This window comes from Seriola dumerili, unplaced genomic scaffold, assembly GCF_002260705.1.
Source record: "Seriola dumerili isolate Sdu_G_001 unplaced genomic scaffold, Sdu_1.0 BDQW01000627.1, whole genome shotgun sequence".
In the NCBI taxonomy this organism is placed as follows: Eukaryota; Metazoa; Chordata; class Actinopteri; order Carangiformes; family Carangidae; genus Seriola; species Seriola dumerili.
Window position 1 is genome coordinate 11856 of NW_019174882.1, and position 14173 is coordinate 26028.

General features: G+C 46.7%; 2 protein-coding genes across 2 annotated transcripts in view; one reads left to right on the forward strand and one right to left on the reverse strand.

Moving 5' to 3' along the window:
* The window catches only part of LOC111236372 (putative ferric-chelate reductase 1), a gene marked incomplete at its 5' end in the record, with an annotated part of 12097 nt that extends 5557 nt beyond the window's left edge, over window positions 1-6540 (forward strand). The window contains 14 exons of the mRNA XM_022765073.1: window positions 234-273; window positions 2272-2413; window positions 2525-2686; window positions 3212-3245; window positions 3895-4092; window positions 4512-4613; window positions 4701-4845; window positions 4932-5039; window positions 5243-5358; window positions 5566-5652; window positions 5766-5857; window positions 5961-6019; window positions 6095-6213; window positions 6451-6540. Of these exons, the coding sequence (XP_022620794.1) occupies window positions 234-273; window positions 2272-2413; window positions 2525-2686; window positions 3212-3245; window positions 3895-4092; window positions 4512-4613; window positions 4701-4845; window positions 4932-5039; window positions 5243-5358; window positions 5566-5652; window positions 5766-5857; window positions 5961-6019; window positions 6095-6213; window positions 6451-6540 (1494 nt within the window). The remainder of the gene's footprint in view (window positions 1-233; window positions 274-2271; window positions 2414-2524; window positions 2687-3211; window positions 3246-3894; window positions 4093-4511; window positions 4614-4700; window positions 4846-4931; window positions 5040-5242; window positions 5359-5565; window positions 5653-5765; window positions 5858-5960; window positions 6020-6094; window positions 6214-6450) is intronic.
* A 435-nt stretch (window positions 6541-6975) lies between these two features.
* The window catches only part of cubn (cubilin), a 50326-nt gene continuing 43128 nt past the window's right edge, over window positions 6976-14173 (reverse strand). The window contains exons 53-67 of the mRNA XM_022765071.1: window positions 13316-13541; window positions 12949-13136; window positions 12488-12644; window positions 12133-12282; window positions 11842-12027; window positions 11326-11455; window positions 10651-10868; window positions 10206-10405; window positions 9966-10128; window positions 9180-9388; window positions 8772-8916; window positions 8256-8437; window positions 7882-8047; window positions 7320-7555; window positions 6976-7187 (exon numbers count right to left, since the gene is read on the reverse strand). Of these exons, the coding sequence (XP_022620792.1) occupies window positions 7080-7187; window positions 7320-7555; window positions 7882-8047; window positions 8256-8437; window positions 8772-8916; window positions 9180-9388; window positions 9966-10128; window positions 10206-10405; window positions 10651-10868; window positions 11326-11455; window positions 11842-12027; window positions 12133-12282; window positions 12488-12644; window positions 12949-13136; window positions 13316-13541 (2664 nt within the window). The 3' untranslated portion in view covers window positions 6976-7079. The remainder of the gene's footprint in view (window positions 7188-7319; window positions 7556-7881; window positions 8048-8255; window positions 8438-8771; window positions 8917-9179; window positions 9389-9965; window positions 10129-10205; window positions 10406-10650; window positions 10869-11325; window positions 11456-11841; window positions 12028-12132; window positions 12283-12487; window positions 12645-12948; window positions 13137-13315; window positions 13542-14173) is intronic.

The following is a 14173-nucleotide window of genomic DNA, read 5'->3' on the forward strand; positions in this document are numbered from 1 at the left end:
GTCCAGATTTTCCAGCTGTATTCTCAACAAGGTCAGGGTCTGTGAAAACCTCCCATCCAAGTGACCTGGAGTCCCACATCTACAACGAGACAGAGAATCCTGTTCATTTCCCAGTTGAGGTTGCAGCTAAAGTTTCTCTGTTCTTTTGTTTTTGTTTTGTTTTTGTGAGTCATTACTAACATCACACCTCTCATTTTCTCACTGGACTCATACAACCTGTTCTGTCTCTGCAGTGGCTTCGCTTTGTAAGGCAGAATATCAAGGGACGTGCTGGTACACGCGTTAACTAGTCCAAATGTACCTAGGTGTTACGTTCCATGTAATGAGAGTTTCGGGAGGTAGTCTGAGAGACCACCCTTCTTCACAGAGAGAGCAAGGTGATGCCCGAGGCTACCATTTAATACCAGACGAATGCTTTCAACCTGCAGATTAGACCAGCTGTTAAGTATGACTCGCACTCGGTGATGATTATGATGAGCGAAGATGGCCTACCGCCACAGCTTGCTTGGCCAAACAAGTACCAAAACTAACGTGTAGAATGATTCTGAGATCACGTCGCCTTCAGTCATAGGAGCAGAACATCGCTGGATATATATATATCACTTCGACGTTTTGTGTAGGATCTATATAATAGAGATGATCTCAGGGACAGCGCCTTCTAATTTGACAGTTCAGTTTAGGTTTGCGAGTATAGTGCCTACATCGATGTGTTTATATTCTACGTATATGTACCTCTAGGCCCTCGCTGCAGGAATCAGGGTTCAGGAAGTCTTTTGTTCCCCTAGCCCATGCAAGGCTATAGCAACAACCTCAGTCCAAAAGAAGATGACAATGTGAAGTTAATATTGTAACATTTTGTTTATTTGAACTCTGTTATTTTTATAATATTATTATTGTATTATCAACAATAGCTAATGGACACATAGGATAATTTCCCCTAGGGATAAATAAAGTAATTGGTATGGTATGTATCTATCCTCATCATCTAACAAAACTCTATAGGTAGAGCTCCAGGTGCATCTAGATATGTCAATACAAGGATCGAACTGTGAATATTAGCATGATCCATCAAGAATGCTAATAGTCTCTATACAGGAGAAAATTCTCCAGAGTGGAACTGTGGTGTGACCAAAAGGGTGTGTTTCAGTCAAGCTTCAGACCTGTGACAGCGCTGCAGACTCAGTCGCTGACTGTTACCTTCAATGTCAGCCCATGATTTGTCTCCCAGTGGAATGGCAGAGCCGTCCGCTATGAGCTGACAGGGCCCCAGTGCTGTTGGATATCGTCTCGTTCAGGGATTCTTCAGAATGATCAGATGCATCGGTAATAGATGATTATTAAATGATGACCTGCTTATTATTTGTCATGTAAACCTGGAGGGTCTCATGAAGATACAGGTAACGTCTCGGCAGACTCTGACTGTAACTGTAGAGACAGGTGATCAGAGGTCAGCAGATTGTTGAGGCTGACCACTCTGGCTAAACACTAGAGGCTAACATGGGGGCTATACTGAGGTCTAAAGCACTGAGGGCTAACACTTGGGCTATCAGACACCTCGGGCTAGACACACTGGGGCTACACACTGGGGCTGAGCACTGAGCTAAACACTGGCTCACACTGAGGCTAACAATGAGGCTAACCACTCACTTTCTTTTCAACCCTGCAGCAAATGTTGGGATGTTGTTTTTTAAAAGAATGAACCAAGTCCCTTGTGACTCCGTTAGTGTGGCGAGCCGGGTTGGGGTGACATGAAATATACATTGTAAGTCACTGGTCTCTATGCGCTAGTGTGTCATTGTTTGTGTCTGGTGCGTCACCCGCGCGAATAGAAAAAAGATGCAGCCTTAGTAGGTGGACAAGTAATTGATCGGACGTATTTGTATTCTCTCGCTGGTGTCAGGCTGTCGCTCGCACTCTGGATTTCTGGTGAGGTTACAGCGTGTCTTGGTCTCATTAGAGAAAGAGATCGATAACCACCAGTCCACAGGTGTTTGCGATTGAATGGTGGATTGTAGTATCGGTGAACGGGTAATTTGTGTACTGATGATGGGGGAGTGGGAGGAGCAAGCGACTCGCTCTCCCTCGCATAGAGATTATTAGGGACCACAGGGTCATGTGTAAGTGCTCGCATCAATTAGATAGTAGCCAGTATTAATATAATATATAATAGAAAGGGGAGCTGTGGAACTGAACTGGTTCACGCTCCTCAAACTGTCGTGACTCTAAGGTCGCACCCCTAGGCGTGAACGTTTGTGTAATGATACTACTCAGTGGTCAGCATAGAGGAGCAGAGTGATCAGAACTGCTTCTCCTTACCTCCAGTGAACTATCCCGAATTCCTCCACTCAGAGGAGCAACGGCTCAAAAACTCCTACTACTCTGGTTTGCTCATGGAGCCACCTAGCAGGCAGAGGTAAAGTGGACGGAGGCTGAACCCTCCCCTCACACCAGACGACGTTCTAATCTGAGACCTCGACTCGCTGTGAAACATATCATCTAATACTTGATCTCAGTTCCTGTGTAGTCCCTCCGCCACTGCAGGCTCAGCATCCAGTTCCCACACAGATAACATAACCAAGGTTACATCAGCACTGACAGAAGAGATCCAGGACATCTCCAGACCTCAAGATCCATACAGAGAAGCGGTGGATAACGGGGCTCCCTCACGATGCATCAGAGACCCATGGTGAGGTCTTGTTCTAAGCCTCTAATAGACTGAACTGAGCCGTCGTGCGTGAACAGTGGAGCTAAGCTAATTGGCGATGCCGCCACCAGAGTGCGCGTAGTGACACACCGTAAAATGAATTATGGTGCTAACACTTGACGATACTTTGAACTACTGCGGTCACGATGTGGTCGATTTAGGGTAAAATACCGCGTGGGGATTCTGAAACCTACAGAGGGGAGGGACTGTCATCTCTGAGGTTGGGAAAATGCTGGGACTGTGTGTGTGTGTGTGTGTGTGTGTGTGTGTGTGTGTGTGTGTGTGTGTGTGTGTCCAGAATTCAGCTGTATCTCACAGGTCAGGGTCTGTGAAAACCTCCATCCAAGTGACCTGGAGTCCACAATCTACAACAGACAGGAATCCTGTTCATTTCCAGTGAGGTTCAGCTAAAGTTTTCTGTTCTTTGTTTTGTTTTGTTTTGTGAGTCATTACTACATCACACCCTCATGTTCTCCTGGACTCATGACACCTGTTCTGTCTCTGCAGTGCTTCCTTTGTACAGAACTTCAGGACCTTCTGGGTCAGCGTTACTAGTCCAACCGTGACCTTCATTAATAACAGTACTGGAGGATCTGAGACCCCCCCCCCTTCACCAACAACAACCAGTCCCCTCCCTAATACCACAATGCTTCAACCTGCAGAACCAGCTGTAAGTAATGATGGTGATTATGAGCAATGTACGAAGCTTGCTGCCAAACAACCAAACTAACGTGACAGATCCAGATCCAGTCCTCACAGAGCAGAAACAGGTTTTTACTTCAGTTTGTCAAGATCATTTGAATGATTCTCAAAAGGCCTCTATTACATTCAATTTATATTTCATGTCAAATGCCAACATAGTTTAATTCACTAATTACCTCTACCTCTGCAGAACAGAGGTTCAGGAGCTCTTTTGTTCCCACTGCCATCAGGCTATACAACACCTCAGCCAAAGGAAGTGGACTAATCTAATTAATATTGTACATTTGTTATTAACTGTTTTTATTATTATTATTATTATCAACAATTAGCTAATGGACACATGAATTTCCCCTAGGGGATAAATAAAGTATGTATGAATGTATCTATCTATCAATCTACAAACTCTATAGTAGACTCCAGGTGAATCCTGTTGTCATCAGGATCGAACTGTGAATATTAACATGATCATGAAGCTTTCTCTCCTACAGGAGAAAATCTCCAGAGTGGACTGTGGTGTGACCAAGGTGTGTTTCAGTCAGCCTTCAGACTGTGACCCTGCAGTCAGCGCTGACTGTTACTTCATGTCAGCCATGATGTTGTCTCCCAGTGATGCAGCCGTCCGCTATGAGCTGACAGGGCCGTCTGATGGATACGTCTCGTTCGGATTCTCAGATGATCAGATGATGGTAATGATGATTATTAATGATGACCTGCTTATGTCATTTGTCTGTACCTGGAGGTCTCTGAAGATACAGGTAACGTCTCGGCAGATCTACTGTATGTAGAGACAGGTGAATCAGAGGTCACAGATGTTGAGGCTGACACTCTGGCTAACACTGAGGCTAACACTGGGGCTCATACTGAGGCTAACACTGGGGCTAACACTGGGGCTAACACTGGGCCTAACACTGGGGCTAACACTGGGGCTGACACTGAGGCTAACACTGGCTCACACTGAGGCTAACAATGAGGCTAACACTCAACCTTCTTTTCCAAACCCTGCAGCAAATGTTGGGATGTTGTTTTTAAAGAATGAACCAAGTCCTTGTGACTGGAAATAAAAACATGTAAGTCACTGGTCTTCATTGTTTGTGTCTGTCGTCAGGGAAACGATGACATCTATATCTGTGGTGTAGGCAGTGATGGTCTGGTGAGGTTACAGCGTGTCTTCTCTACAGGTCGAACCACTCCACAAGCTGTTCCTCTGGTACTGACACACATGTAGCCTATATATAACATATATAACATATGTAATGGACTGTGAACTGAACTGGTTCCTCTCCTGGTCCACCAGGGGAACGTCTCCGAGCTCACAGTGTCAGCAGAGGACAGAGTGATCAGCTGCTCCTTCACCTCCATGAACTCCATCTCCACTCAGAGGAGCAACGGCCTCAAAAACTCCTACTACCTCCTGTTTGCTCATGGGCCCAGCAGCAGAGGTAAAGTGGAGGAGGCTGAACCCTCCACAGTTCTACTGAGACCTCGACCTGGAACACTGATCTCAGTCTGTGTGTCCCTCCTGCAGGTCAGATCCAGTTCCACACAGCTACCTTCATCAGCACTGACAAGGTCCACATCTCCAGACCTCAGACCATCAGAGAAGCTGGACGGCCTCCGATCATCAGAGCCCATGGTGAGTCTGTTAGCCTCAGACTGAACACTGAGGCTAACAGCTAACACTAAAGCTAACACTGACATACCTGGTCCAGAGGGGTAAATACCGTGGATCTGAACCTCAGAGGGAGGTGTCATCTCTGAGGTTTGATGCTGGGACTAGAGGACCAGATGATGTGAACGCTGCTGTGTTCAGGACTCTCACAGTGGACTCTGTTTCAGGAGCTCTGATGCTGACAGCCTGGATGACCGCAGGGTCTCTGGGGATGATGGTAGCCAGGTATCTGAGGGGCATGGCCCAAGGACAGACGCTGTGGGGCAAAGACGTCTGGTTTTTGGTGAGACACAGAATCACTACTTCATGTTTCCTCATTAGATCAGAAAAAAACATCCATTAAAATTCAGATTCATGTGAAGATAATAAAAAACGGAAAAGAAAAATAAATACAAGCTTATCGGTGTTCTCGGTCCATCCAGACCCGCTTGGTCCAGCTCGGTCCATGTTTGATGTGTGCAGTACATGTTGTTCTGTTTGGGTCCTCCAGGTCCATGTCGCAGTGATGAGTGTGACTACAGCAGCCACAGTCATCGCCTTCATCCTCCCCTTCTCACATGTCCAGACCTGGTCTGAAGTGAGTACAGCAGGGACTCATCAAACACTCTGAGGTCAATCCTGTGTGTGTGTGTATGCACACACACAAGTGTGACTGTACTTATACCAGTGACTGTGTCTGTGTGTCTACAGGGAGCTCATCCAGTGTTTGGCTGCCTGGTGATGAGCTTCTCCTTCTTCCAGCCCATCCTGGCTCTGCTGCGCTGTGGACCTCAGCACCCACTGTAGGTACCCTGTGTGTGTGCTTTAAGTAAACAAAGACCAGCGTGGTTCATCTCATTTATTTATTTATCTTATATCAGCTGATCAGCTGTTTCCTGTTTATAGGAGGTTCCTGTTCTACTGGTCTCATGTTCTGAACGCTCTGGTCATCAAAGCTTTAGCTGGTAAGATCTGATCTCATGTCTGTTTATGAATCACTGACCACCTCTACTAGTCTTCTTCTATGTGACATCACACAGTGGCAGCCATATTTACAGGCCTGAAGTTGATTGACAGCAGTCTGGACCAATGGCTGATGAAGGTGATGGGTGGTTTTATCAGCTGGGAGGTTTTGTTCTTCATCCTGATGGAAGTTCATGTAAAGTGGAAGGTTAACAGAGCGGGTGACTACACTGTTCATTATTGTTAATATTATTATTATTAAACCTTTAATTGTTCGTGTAATCATGTGACTGTTTCCTGCAGCAGCTTTAACTTTGTCTTTTCTTTGGGTCACAGATTCTTTGGAATCGAACATGGTAAGAAAAAAAAACTAAAATAAATGTAAATAATAACCAGCAGCTGATTTCTGATGCAAACATTATTGTTGTGTCAGATCACAGCTGATCTCCTGCTGGTGGTGCTGTTCCTCCTGGGGAACATCAGCTTTCTGGTGGCTCTGCTGGTGGGAATTGGGACGTCATGAATGATGATGATGAGGGAGCAAAAACAACCCACTGAAACAAACATATTGTTTTAATGTTTAACTTGTAGACTCTACCTCAATAAATCTAATGAATTTATTTTCTGTAATTTGTACCCTGTGAACATAATTAATTCAGTTTATATGTAACCATACATGTATGTTTGAATGTGGACAATGATGATCAGATATGATAAGCAACTCTTATTTTAACAGACTGTATTAACATGCTGTCTGCTGTGTTTCTCCTTAGTTCATAGAGTGTATAATGTCAGATATCAAGGACCGATTCCCTTTAAATAAATATATGTGTGTGTGTGCGTGGTCCCACATGATTAGTTCTTCAGGTTATTTATGTTCTTCAGGTTCTTCAGGTGTTCCTCAGCAGGTCAGTGGGTCGTTTCAGTCTCTGGGTCAAATGAAATAAACGACTCCATGTTGTTTTTCTTAAATCATGAATTTATTACAACACTTCAGATATTTATTATTTACAGTGGGTTAAAAACACCATGATTAGTTCATTAGTAACGGTGTGTGTGTGTTCAGCTGCTCCAGGTGAGTCTGAAGCCTGAGGGCAGGGCGGCGAACTGAGCCTGGAACACGATGAAGACATGATGTGAGGAAGCTGTGAACGGAGCGATGTTGGTTTCCTAAACAAACAGAGAAGAAAATATTAACGTGATAACATCACAGACTGAACGTCGTATCTCTGAGACCTCAAACATCATGAATCGTCTATAACTATTATTACAAGGTGTCTGCCCCCCCCCCCACCGACGTACCGCTCCACAGTAAGGCCCCACAGGTGGAGAGGAAGCGTCTGGACCATCGTACAACCTCAGGAAGTTGTTCTGACAGTCTCCAGGGTCGTCAATACTGATCTGAGCAAAGGTGACGGTCACCACACGACCTCTGGGCGCCACGATGCTCCACTCGCAGCGGGTGTTGTTGGGGTAGGTGCCGGGGTAATTGGGACTGGAGAATGAGCCGTGGTCTCCGAACAGGGTCCCACCACAGCCTGGTTCACACACATATGAAACAAGAGGCTTCAGCTAAAAGAACAGCAGAGTAAGAAACAGACATGAACCTGCTCTGCTGCTTCAAACCAGCTGAGTTTCAGCAGCAGAGGAAGTTTATATTAAAACAGTCAGTAGAAACCCTGGAAAAACTAGACAGAGATCAAATATAATAAAAACATGAAGACAGAGACGCTTCAGCTGAGGAGCCTAAACACGATTCACCTGCTGCTCATTTGGACACAAACACAGTTTGTTTATCAAATATGTAGAGTCCAGTTCCTTGAACCTGGTCTACTATCATCTGTATAAAGAGTCCAGTTCTGACCGTGAGGGGAGGACGTCCATGTGGCCTCGAAGCCGTCTCGGACCAGGGAGCTGTCTGTCTTGAAGCGCAGGTAGAGCAGGTTGGATTGTGGGAATATAGGGTTGGGCAGGGTGCTGCCACAGAGCCGGACTAACAGAGGGGAGGCTGCTGTGCTGCCGTTACGCACCTGAGAGGTCACACAAGGGTCACAGAGAGGTCACACAGAGGTCATAGAGACCATGACACATGAATATGTCTCCTCCAACAACATTAAAGGGAGCGAATCCCTGCAGGACTCCAGACTGTTCTAGAGCAGTGATTGGCTGAAATGTTCAGGTGTTCACGTCATGTGATCATCAGAACTTCACTGATTGATCTGTGTGTGTGAGTTTTACCTCCAGATAGTCAAACTGACACTGGGTGTGTCTCTCCACATCGAAGCTGTTGAAGAAGAAGGAGATGGAGTTGTTCTGCGGAGCCTTCAGGACCATGGTACAGTCCAGGTTGTAGGGGTAGACTTCAGGCCAGCCTGGACTCTTCAGGTACCCATACTCCTGCTCATAAGTCCGGCTGCAGCCTGGAAACCACAACCACAGTCAGTGATCAGGACTCAGGTTCCTACTGTTCAGATTTCCTCTAGAGATCCAGAGAAACATGGACTCTGAGGATTTATCAAAACCCTGAACCAGAACCAAGTGGTTTATTCACCTACAGAGTGATGTCTGAGTCAGAGCAGCTGCTGGTGATGGTGAAGATATAATGAGGCAGTTTCTATAGATTAATGTGTGTTCTCTTTTTAAACCACACATGGAGCTGGTACACACATCTGAAGCCTGTAGTTGTTTGATCAAATAAATAATAGATGTACAGTGATAGTTCTGGTTCTGGTCAGGGTGACCTCAGGTACCTACTGGCGATCTGATAGGTGAAGCTCAGGCCGTTTCCTGCCATGAAGGAGTCAGACCTGAAGTACATGAGCACAGTTCTGCCGTAGCTGTAGAAGTCTGGTGGATGAGCGTCTGATGGACAGAACTTGTGTGACTGTCCATAGTCTCCCTGGAAACAGAACCACAACAGAACCACCATTAACCCATCTGAGGACTGAGGACTGTTCAGGAGGAGTCTTTGATCTGGTCTCTGTAGACAGCCTGTCTTTCATCTGGATGAACTTGTTCTAAAGGATCTGCTAAAAGAGAACAGTCCAGTGTTTTAACACTTAGTGCTTCTACTAACAGTTGGTCAGTGTTGTTGATCCAGAACCTAACCCTAACTCTGTCTGTGATCCAGAACTTTCTGGTCCGGTCCCAGTCTGGACTCACCTCAGGCCAGTCCTTCATGTCCAGGTAGTTTGTGGAGCAGCTCTGGCTCGGCTGTAGCACGAAGGTCTGGACTGACACCTTGATGGTTTCCTGGGGCGGAGCATCCAGCATCCAGCGGCAGGTGGTTTGAGGAGGGTAGGCGTTGGGGAAGGAGGGTGAGGTCAGAGTCTGGGCGTTGGTCGTGGCATTCAAGGTCCCCCCACACAGCACTGAGGGGGGCAGACACAGAGAGGCTTTTAAATACAGTAAATTAGATGTGTAGTAGCTTCTGATGACGGAGAAGTTAGGAGCGTTTATAATCCTGCGTATGATCAGGTCATCTTCAGATCAGCTGATCCCAGTTCATAAACAGTGGGACTGATGATGGTATTTGTAGTTTACAACATAATCTGCATTTATCTTGAACTGTGACTGACTGCTGATCTAAGTGACTGTGAAACTACACCATAGTTCACCACAGTGAACTTTCTGATAACACGATCTTTAATGAAGTTCACAGTTTTACTTTAGACACTAAGTTCAACCAGAGAGTCACTGTCCTGCTTCTTCCATCAGCTGTTTCTTATAGTGAAATATTTAGAGTGAAATATTTAATTAATGGTTTAACGGACAGTTACAGGACAGTGGGTGGAAACACCTCCACCTACTGTCCTGTAACTGTTTGTTTGTGACAGAGACAACATGAGGTAACAGTGACAGACAAGTTAGCTCTGATGGACTGGTTTAACTCTGACTGCAGTCTGTGTGTGTGTGTGTGTGTGTGTGTGCTGCAGAGGGAGCACTGACCTGGAACAGCTCTGTATGTGGCATTGAAGCCTCGTCTCTGAACTGAGTTATCAGTGACAAAGTGAAGAGTCAGGAAGTTTCCACTGGACACAAAATAAGCAGGAATGGAGTTTCCACAGAACGTCCCGACCAGAGGGAAGTTCACGTTGTCCCCATCGTACACCTGAGAGGAGACACACATGATAAATAATATAATAATATATAATAATATAATGAAGTGATATTTCACTGAGTCTTTACCTTGACGTAGTCATAGCGACAGGTCGAGGAGCTCTCCAGCTCGAAGGAGTCAAAGGTCAGGTTGATGGCCTTGTTGACTGGCGTCTCGATGGTCCACAAACAGTCCATCCTGGGCTCGTAACGACCGTCCAGGTCTGGGTCTGGAGAACCCAACATGCCCATGGGCATGGACAGGTAGCCACCACATCCCTGAGCTGGACCTGCAGTGGTTCACAGACAGACACCACACCTTCAGTCTTCATGTGTTATAGACCAGTGGTTCCCAACCTGGGGCTCGGGACCCCCGGGGGGTCATGGCTGAGAACCACTGTTATACATAACAGCAGACCAGGTAGAAGAATCTGACTCTGATGCACCAAGCGTCTCGCTGTAGGTCACTGTCCGTCCTCACACACTCACACACTCACACACACACACACACACACACACACACACTGTGACGTACCGAGCGTCTCGCTGTAGGTCGCTCTCCAGCCGACGCCGCTCACTGAAGCGTCTGTCCTGAACACGATGAACAGCTGGTTGGTGGAGGACAGCAGGTCGGGGGGGAGCGCTGCACCGCAGAACCTCCCCAGCAGAGGCGCAGACGTGTCCTGTCCATCATAAACCGCCACGTAGTCATAGCGACAGGAGGAGGACGCCTCCAGGTGGAAGGTGTTGAACCTGGAGAGAGAGACACGAAGCAGATGTGACTCAGCCTCACAGTCACACATTATAGACATTATAGACATTATAGATATTATAGATATTATAGATATTATAGCCACATGGATCCTGGTCCAGTCAGACTGATGTGGACCAACAGGAGGCTTTAACTCTGTCACAGATGTTTCTCATTTTATTCTTCTCATTCAGAAAAACACATAAAAATACTTCAAATTTAAAACTAGAAATACTTTTCATGATTATTTATTTACATCTGCTTTGTTTTCATCAAGTGACAAATAAAGTTGTATTCAATCAGATTTGGTTATGTTCACACAACAGGAACAATATGTTATAAAGTTATAATAATCTGAAAATATTTAACCCCTCCTGTTCTCTCTTCACACGTCTCACAGATTCATTGACACCAGTGTGCCCCCCCCCGGTCTCTGCCTGTGTAATGAGTGAGTCTCACTTGAGCGCCAGCACTCTGTCTGTCTTCACCATGATGTGATAGGTGCAGTTGATGTTGTGATGGTAGTTGGTCATGGACAGAGCTGGACTGCTCACTGAGCCCATAGAGCTGTTGAAGAAACCACCACAAGCTGCACGCGCGCACACGCACACACACACGCACACGCGCACACACGCACACGCGCACACACACACACACACACACACGCACGCACACACACACACACACACACACACACACACACACACACACACACAGAGAATCATTACATGTAAAGTAATCACAGACACATACACCCCTCACTTTGTTACCTGAATTGTAGTGATTTACCTGAGGATCATTGGCAGGTAAAAAGTAAAACATCATAAATACAGATAAAGTTTCTGGAGGAAGGATTCAACAGTTGCTGTGTGTAGTTTCATTATAATAATAATATTACTCTGACAGATGTTTTATCTTCATTACATCACTGGACAGATGTTCTTCACTCCTCCATGTTGACCTCTCTGTACTTACGGATGGCTCTGTACTCGGCCATGAAGCCGCTGTAAGTCAGCACAGAGTCTGAGTAGAAGTGGAGTAACATGGGGCCGAAGGTGGAGAAGGGTCCTGGGATGCTGCTGCCACACACGGTGGCCATGGGAGAGCCACTGGAGGTCAGGCTGTAGATCTTCAGCCCATCATACTGACAGGTGGAGTGAGCTACACAACGCACAACAAACAGCTGACTTCTGGTCTTCAACAACAACAACAACAAGTAAACAACATTTAACTCCAGGAGGGAAACAGTCAGCTAAGACTAAGTACCTTCCACCTGGAACACCTGGAAGGTGACGACCACCACGGTCTGCGCTCCAGCGTCGATGGTGTAGTTACAGTTGGAGGAGTCGGGGTAGTCCGAAGGATAATTAGGAGAAACCACACGCCCACTGGGAGCTGTGAAGTTCGCTCCACAGCCTGAGGAACAGACGACATCAGACTTTACATCATGTTGGACTGACCACCTGATACCTGATACTCACCTGTCGCAGTCCAAGTTAGTGAATCTCATGAGACTGAGCAGCTGTTTAAGTCTGATATATAAATCACTTAATAAACCACAGTTCTAACAGAACCTCATCAGATGCACCGTCGCCTCAACAAGAAGCGGTCTGGTTCTTACTGGTTCTGAAGGAGGCGGAGAATCCTCTGCCGGTCGCTCCGGTGGCCTGGAACCGGCTCGTGATGATGTTATATGGAGCAATGACGGGCCCCGGGGCCACGGAGCCACAGCCTGTTGACAGCAGAGCCTCAGCATTCTGGGTCTGACCTGACCACACCTGCAGGAGAATAAGACACACACTGTTCACAGCTGACAGTCATTATTACTATGATTATTAATACTACTAATTAGAGACAACTGTGTGAGTCTGTGGGACAGAAACATCCAAACATCAAACACTCAACTTCTTCCTCCTACGACGTGAGTCTGTTTCAGACATTCACAATGTTCATCAAATATTTATTACAGCTGTTTTGCATTATAATGATGATATCACAAACTCAACCTGTGGATGGTTGAATGAATAAAAACAACACGATGACATTCACAGATGATCTGACATCAACAGATGCTGAGGTGACCTTGATGAAGCTGCTTTGGCAGGTTCCACTGCTGTCTGGGATCTGGAAGTCGCTGCTGAAGCTCAGCTCCAGGTGGTTCCCCTCATGGGCGATGACCTGCCACGAACACTCCACGTTGGCTGGGAAGTTCTGGGGGTAGTTGGGAGACTTGATGGTTCCTGAGTCAGCATGGATCACCCCCCCACAGCCTGGAAGGAAAACAGACATGTGACTGGATCACATGATCCCAGACTGAGACACAGGTACCTCAGACTGAGTGACCATCCTCCAGTCCTCATCCTCACAGACTGAAGACCTGCGACTGGTTCATGGGGACAGCAGATGGAAACATGTGACTGACAGAATGTGTTGAAGTGTGTGAACTCACCTGAGGAGTCAGCAGACCACGTCGCTACAAATCCTCCTCTGGACACGCTGTGGTCGGCCAGGAAGACCACAGCCAGCTTGTTGGAGCCTGATTGGATGGTTCCTGGGGACGTGGTCCCACAGTACTGACCAATGATAGGAGAGCCAGGGGAGGCTCCATTGAAGATGGTGACAGAGTCCCAGCCACAGGTGGAGTGTGGCTCCAGGTTAAAGTAGCTGAAGGTCAGCTGCAGGAAGAGAAGTGAGTGACTGATCACTGCTCAGGTCCGTCTGCAGGTGGATCTATATCTCTGTATATATGATGATGTCTGGTCTCAGCAGCTGAATCACACTGTATGAGAGTGAATATAATGGCTGATCTTGTACCTCAGACTGAGTGACCATCCTCCAGTCCTCATCCTCACAGACTGAAGACCTGCGACTGGTTCATGGGACAGCAGATGGAAACATGTGACTGACAGAATGTGTTGAAGTGTGTGAACTCACCTGAGGAGTCAGCAGACCACGTCGCTACAAATCCTCCTCTGGGACACGCTGTGGGTCGCGCAGGAAGACCACAGCCAGCTTGTTGGAGCCTGATTGGATGGTTCCTGGGACGTGGTCCCACAGTACTGACCAATGATAAGGAAGAGCCAGGGAGGCTCCATTGAAGATGGTGAGCAGAGTCCCAGCCACAGGTGGAGTGTGGCTCCAGGTTAAAGTAGCTGAAGGTCAGCTGCAGGAAGAGAAGTGAGTGACTGATCACTGCCTCTAGGTCCGTCTGCAGGTGGATCTATATCTCTGTTATATATTGATGATTGTCTGGTCTCAGCAGCTGAATCACACTGTATGAGAGTGAATATAATGGCTGATTCTTTAA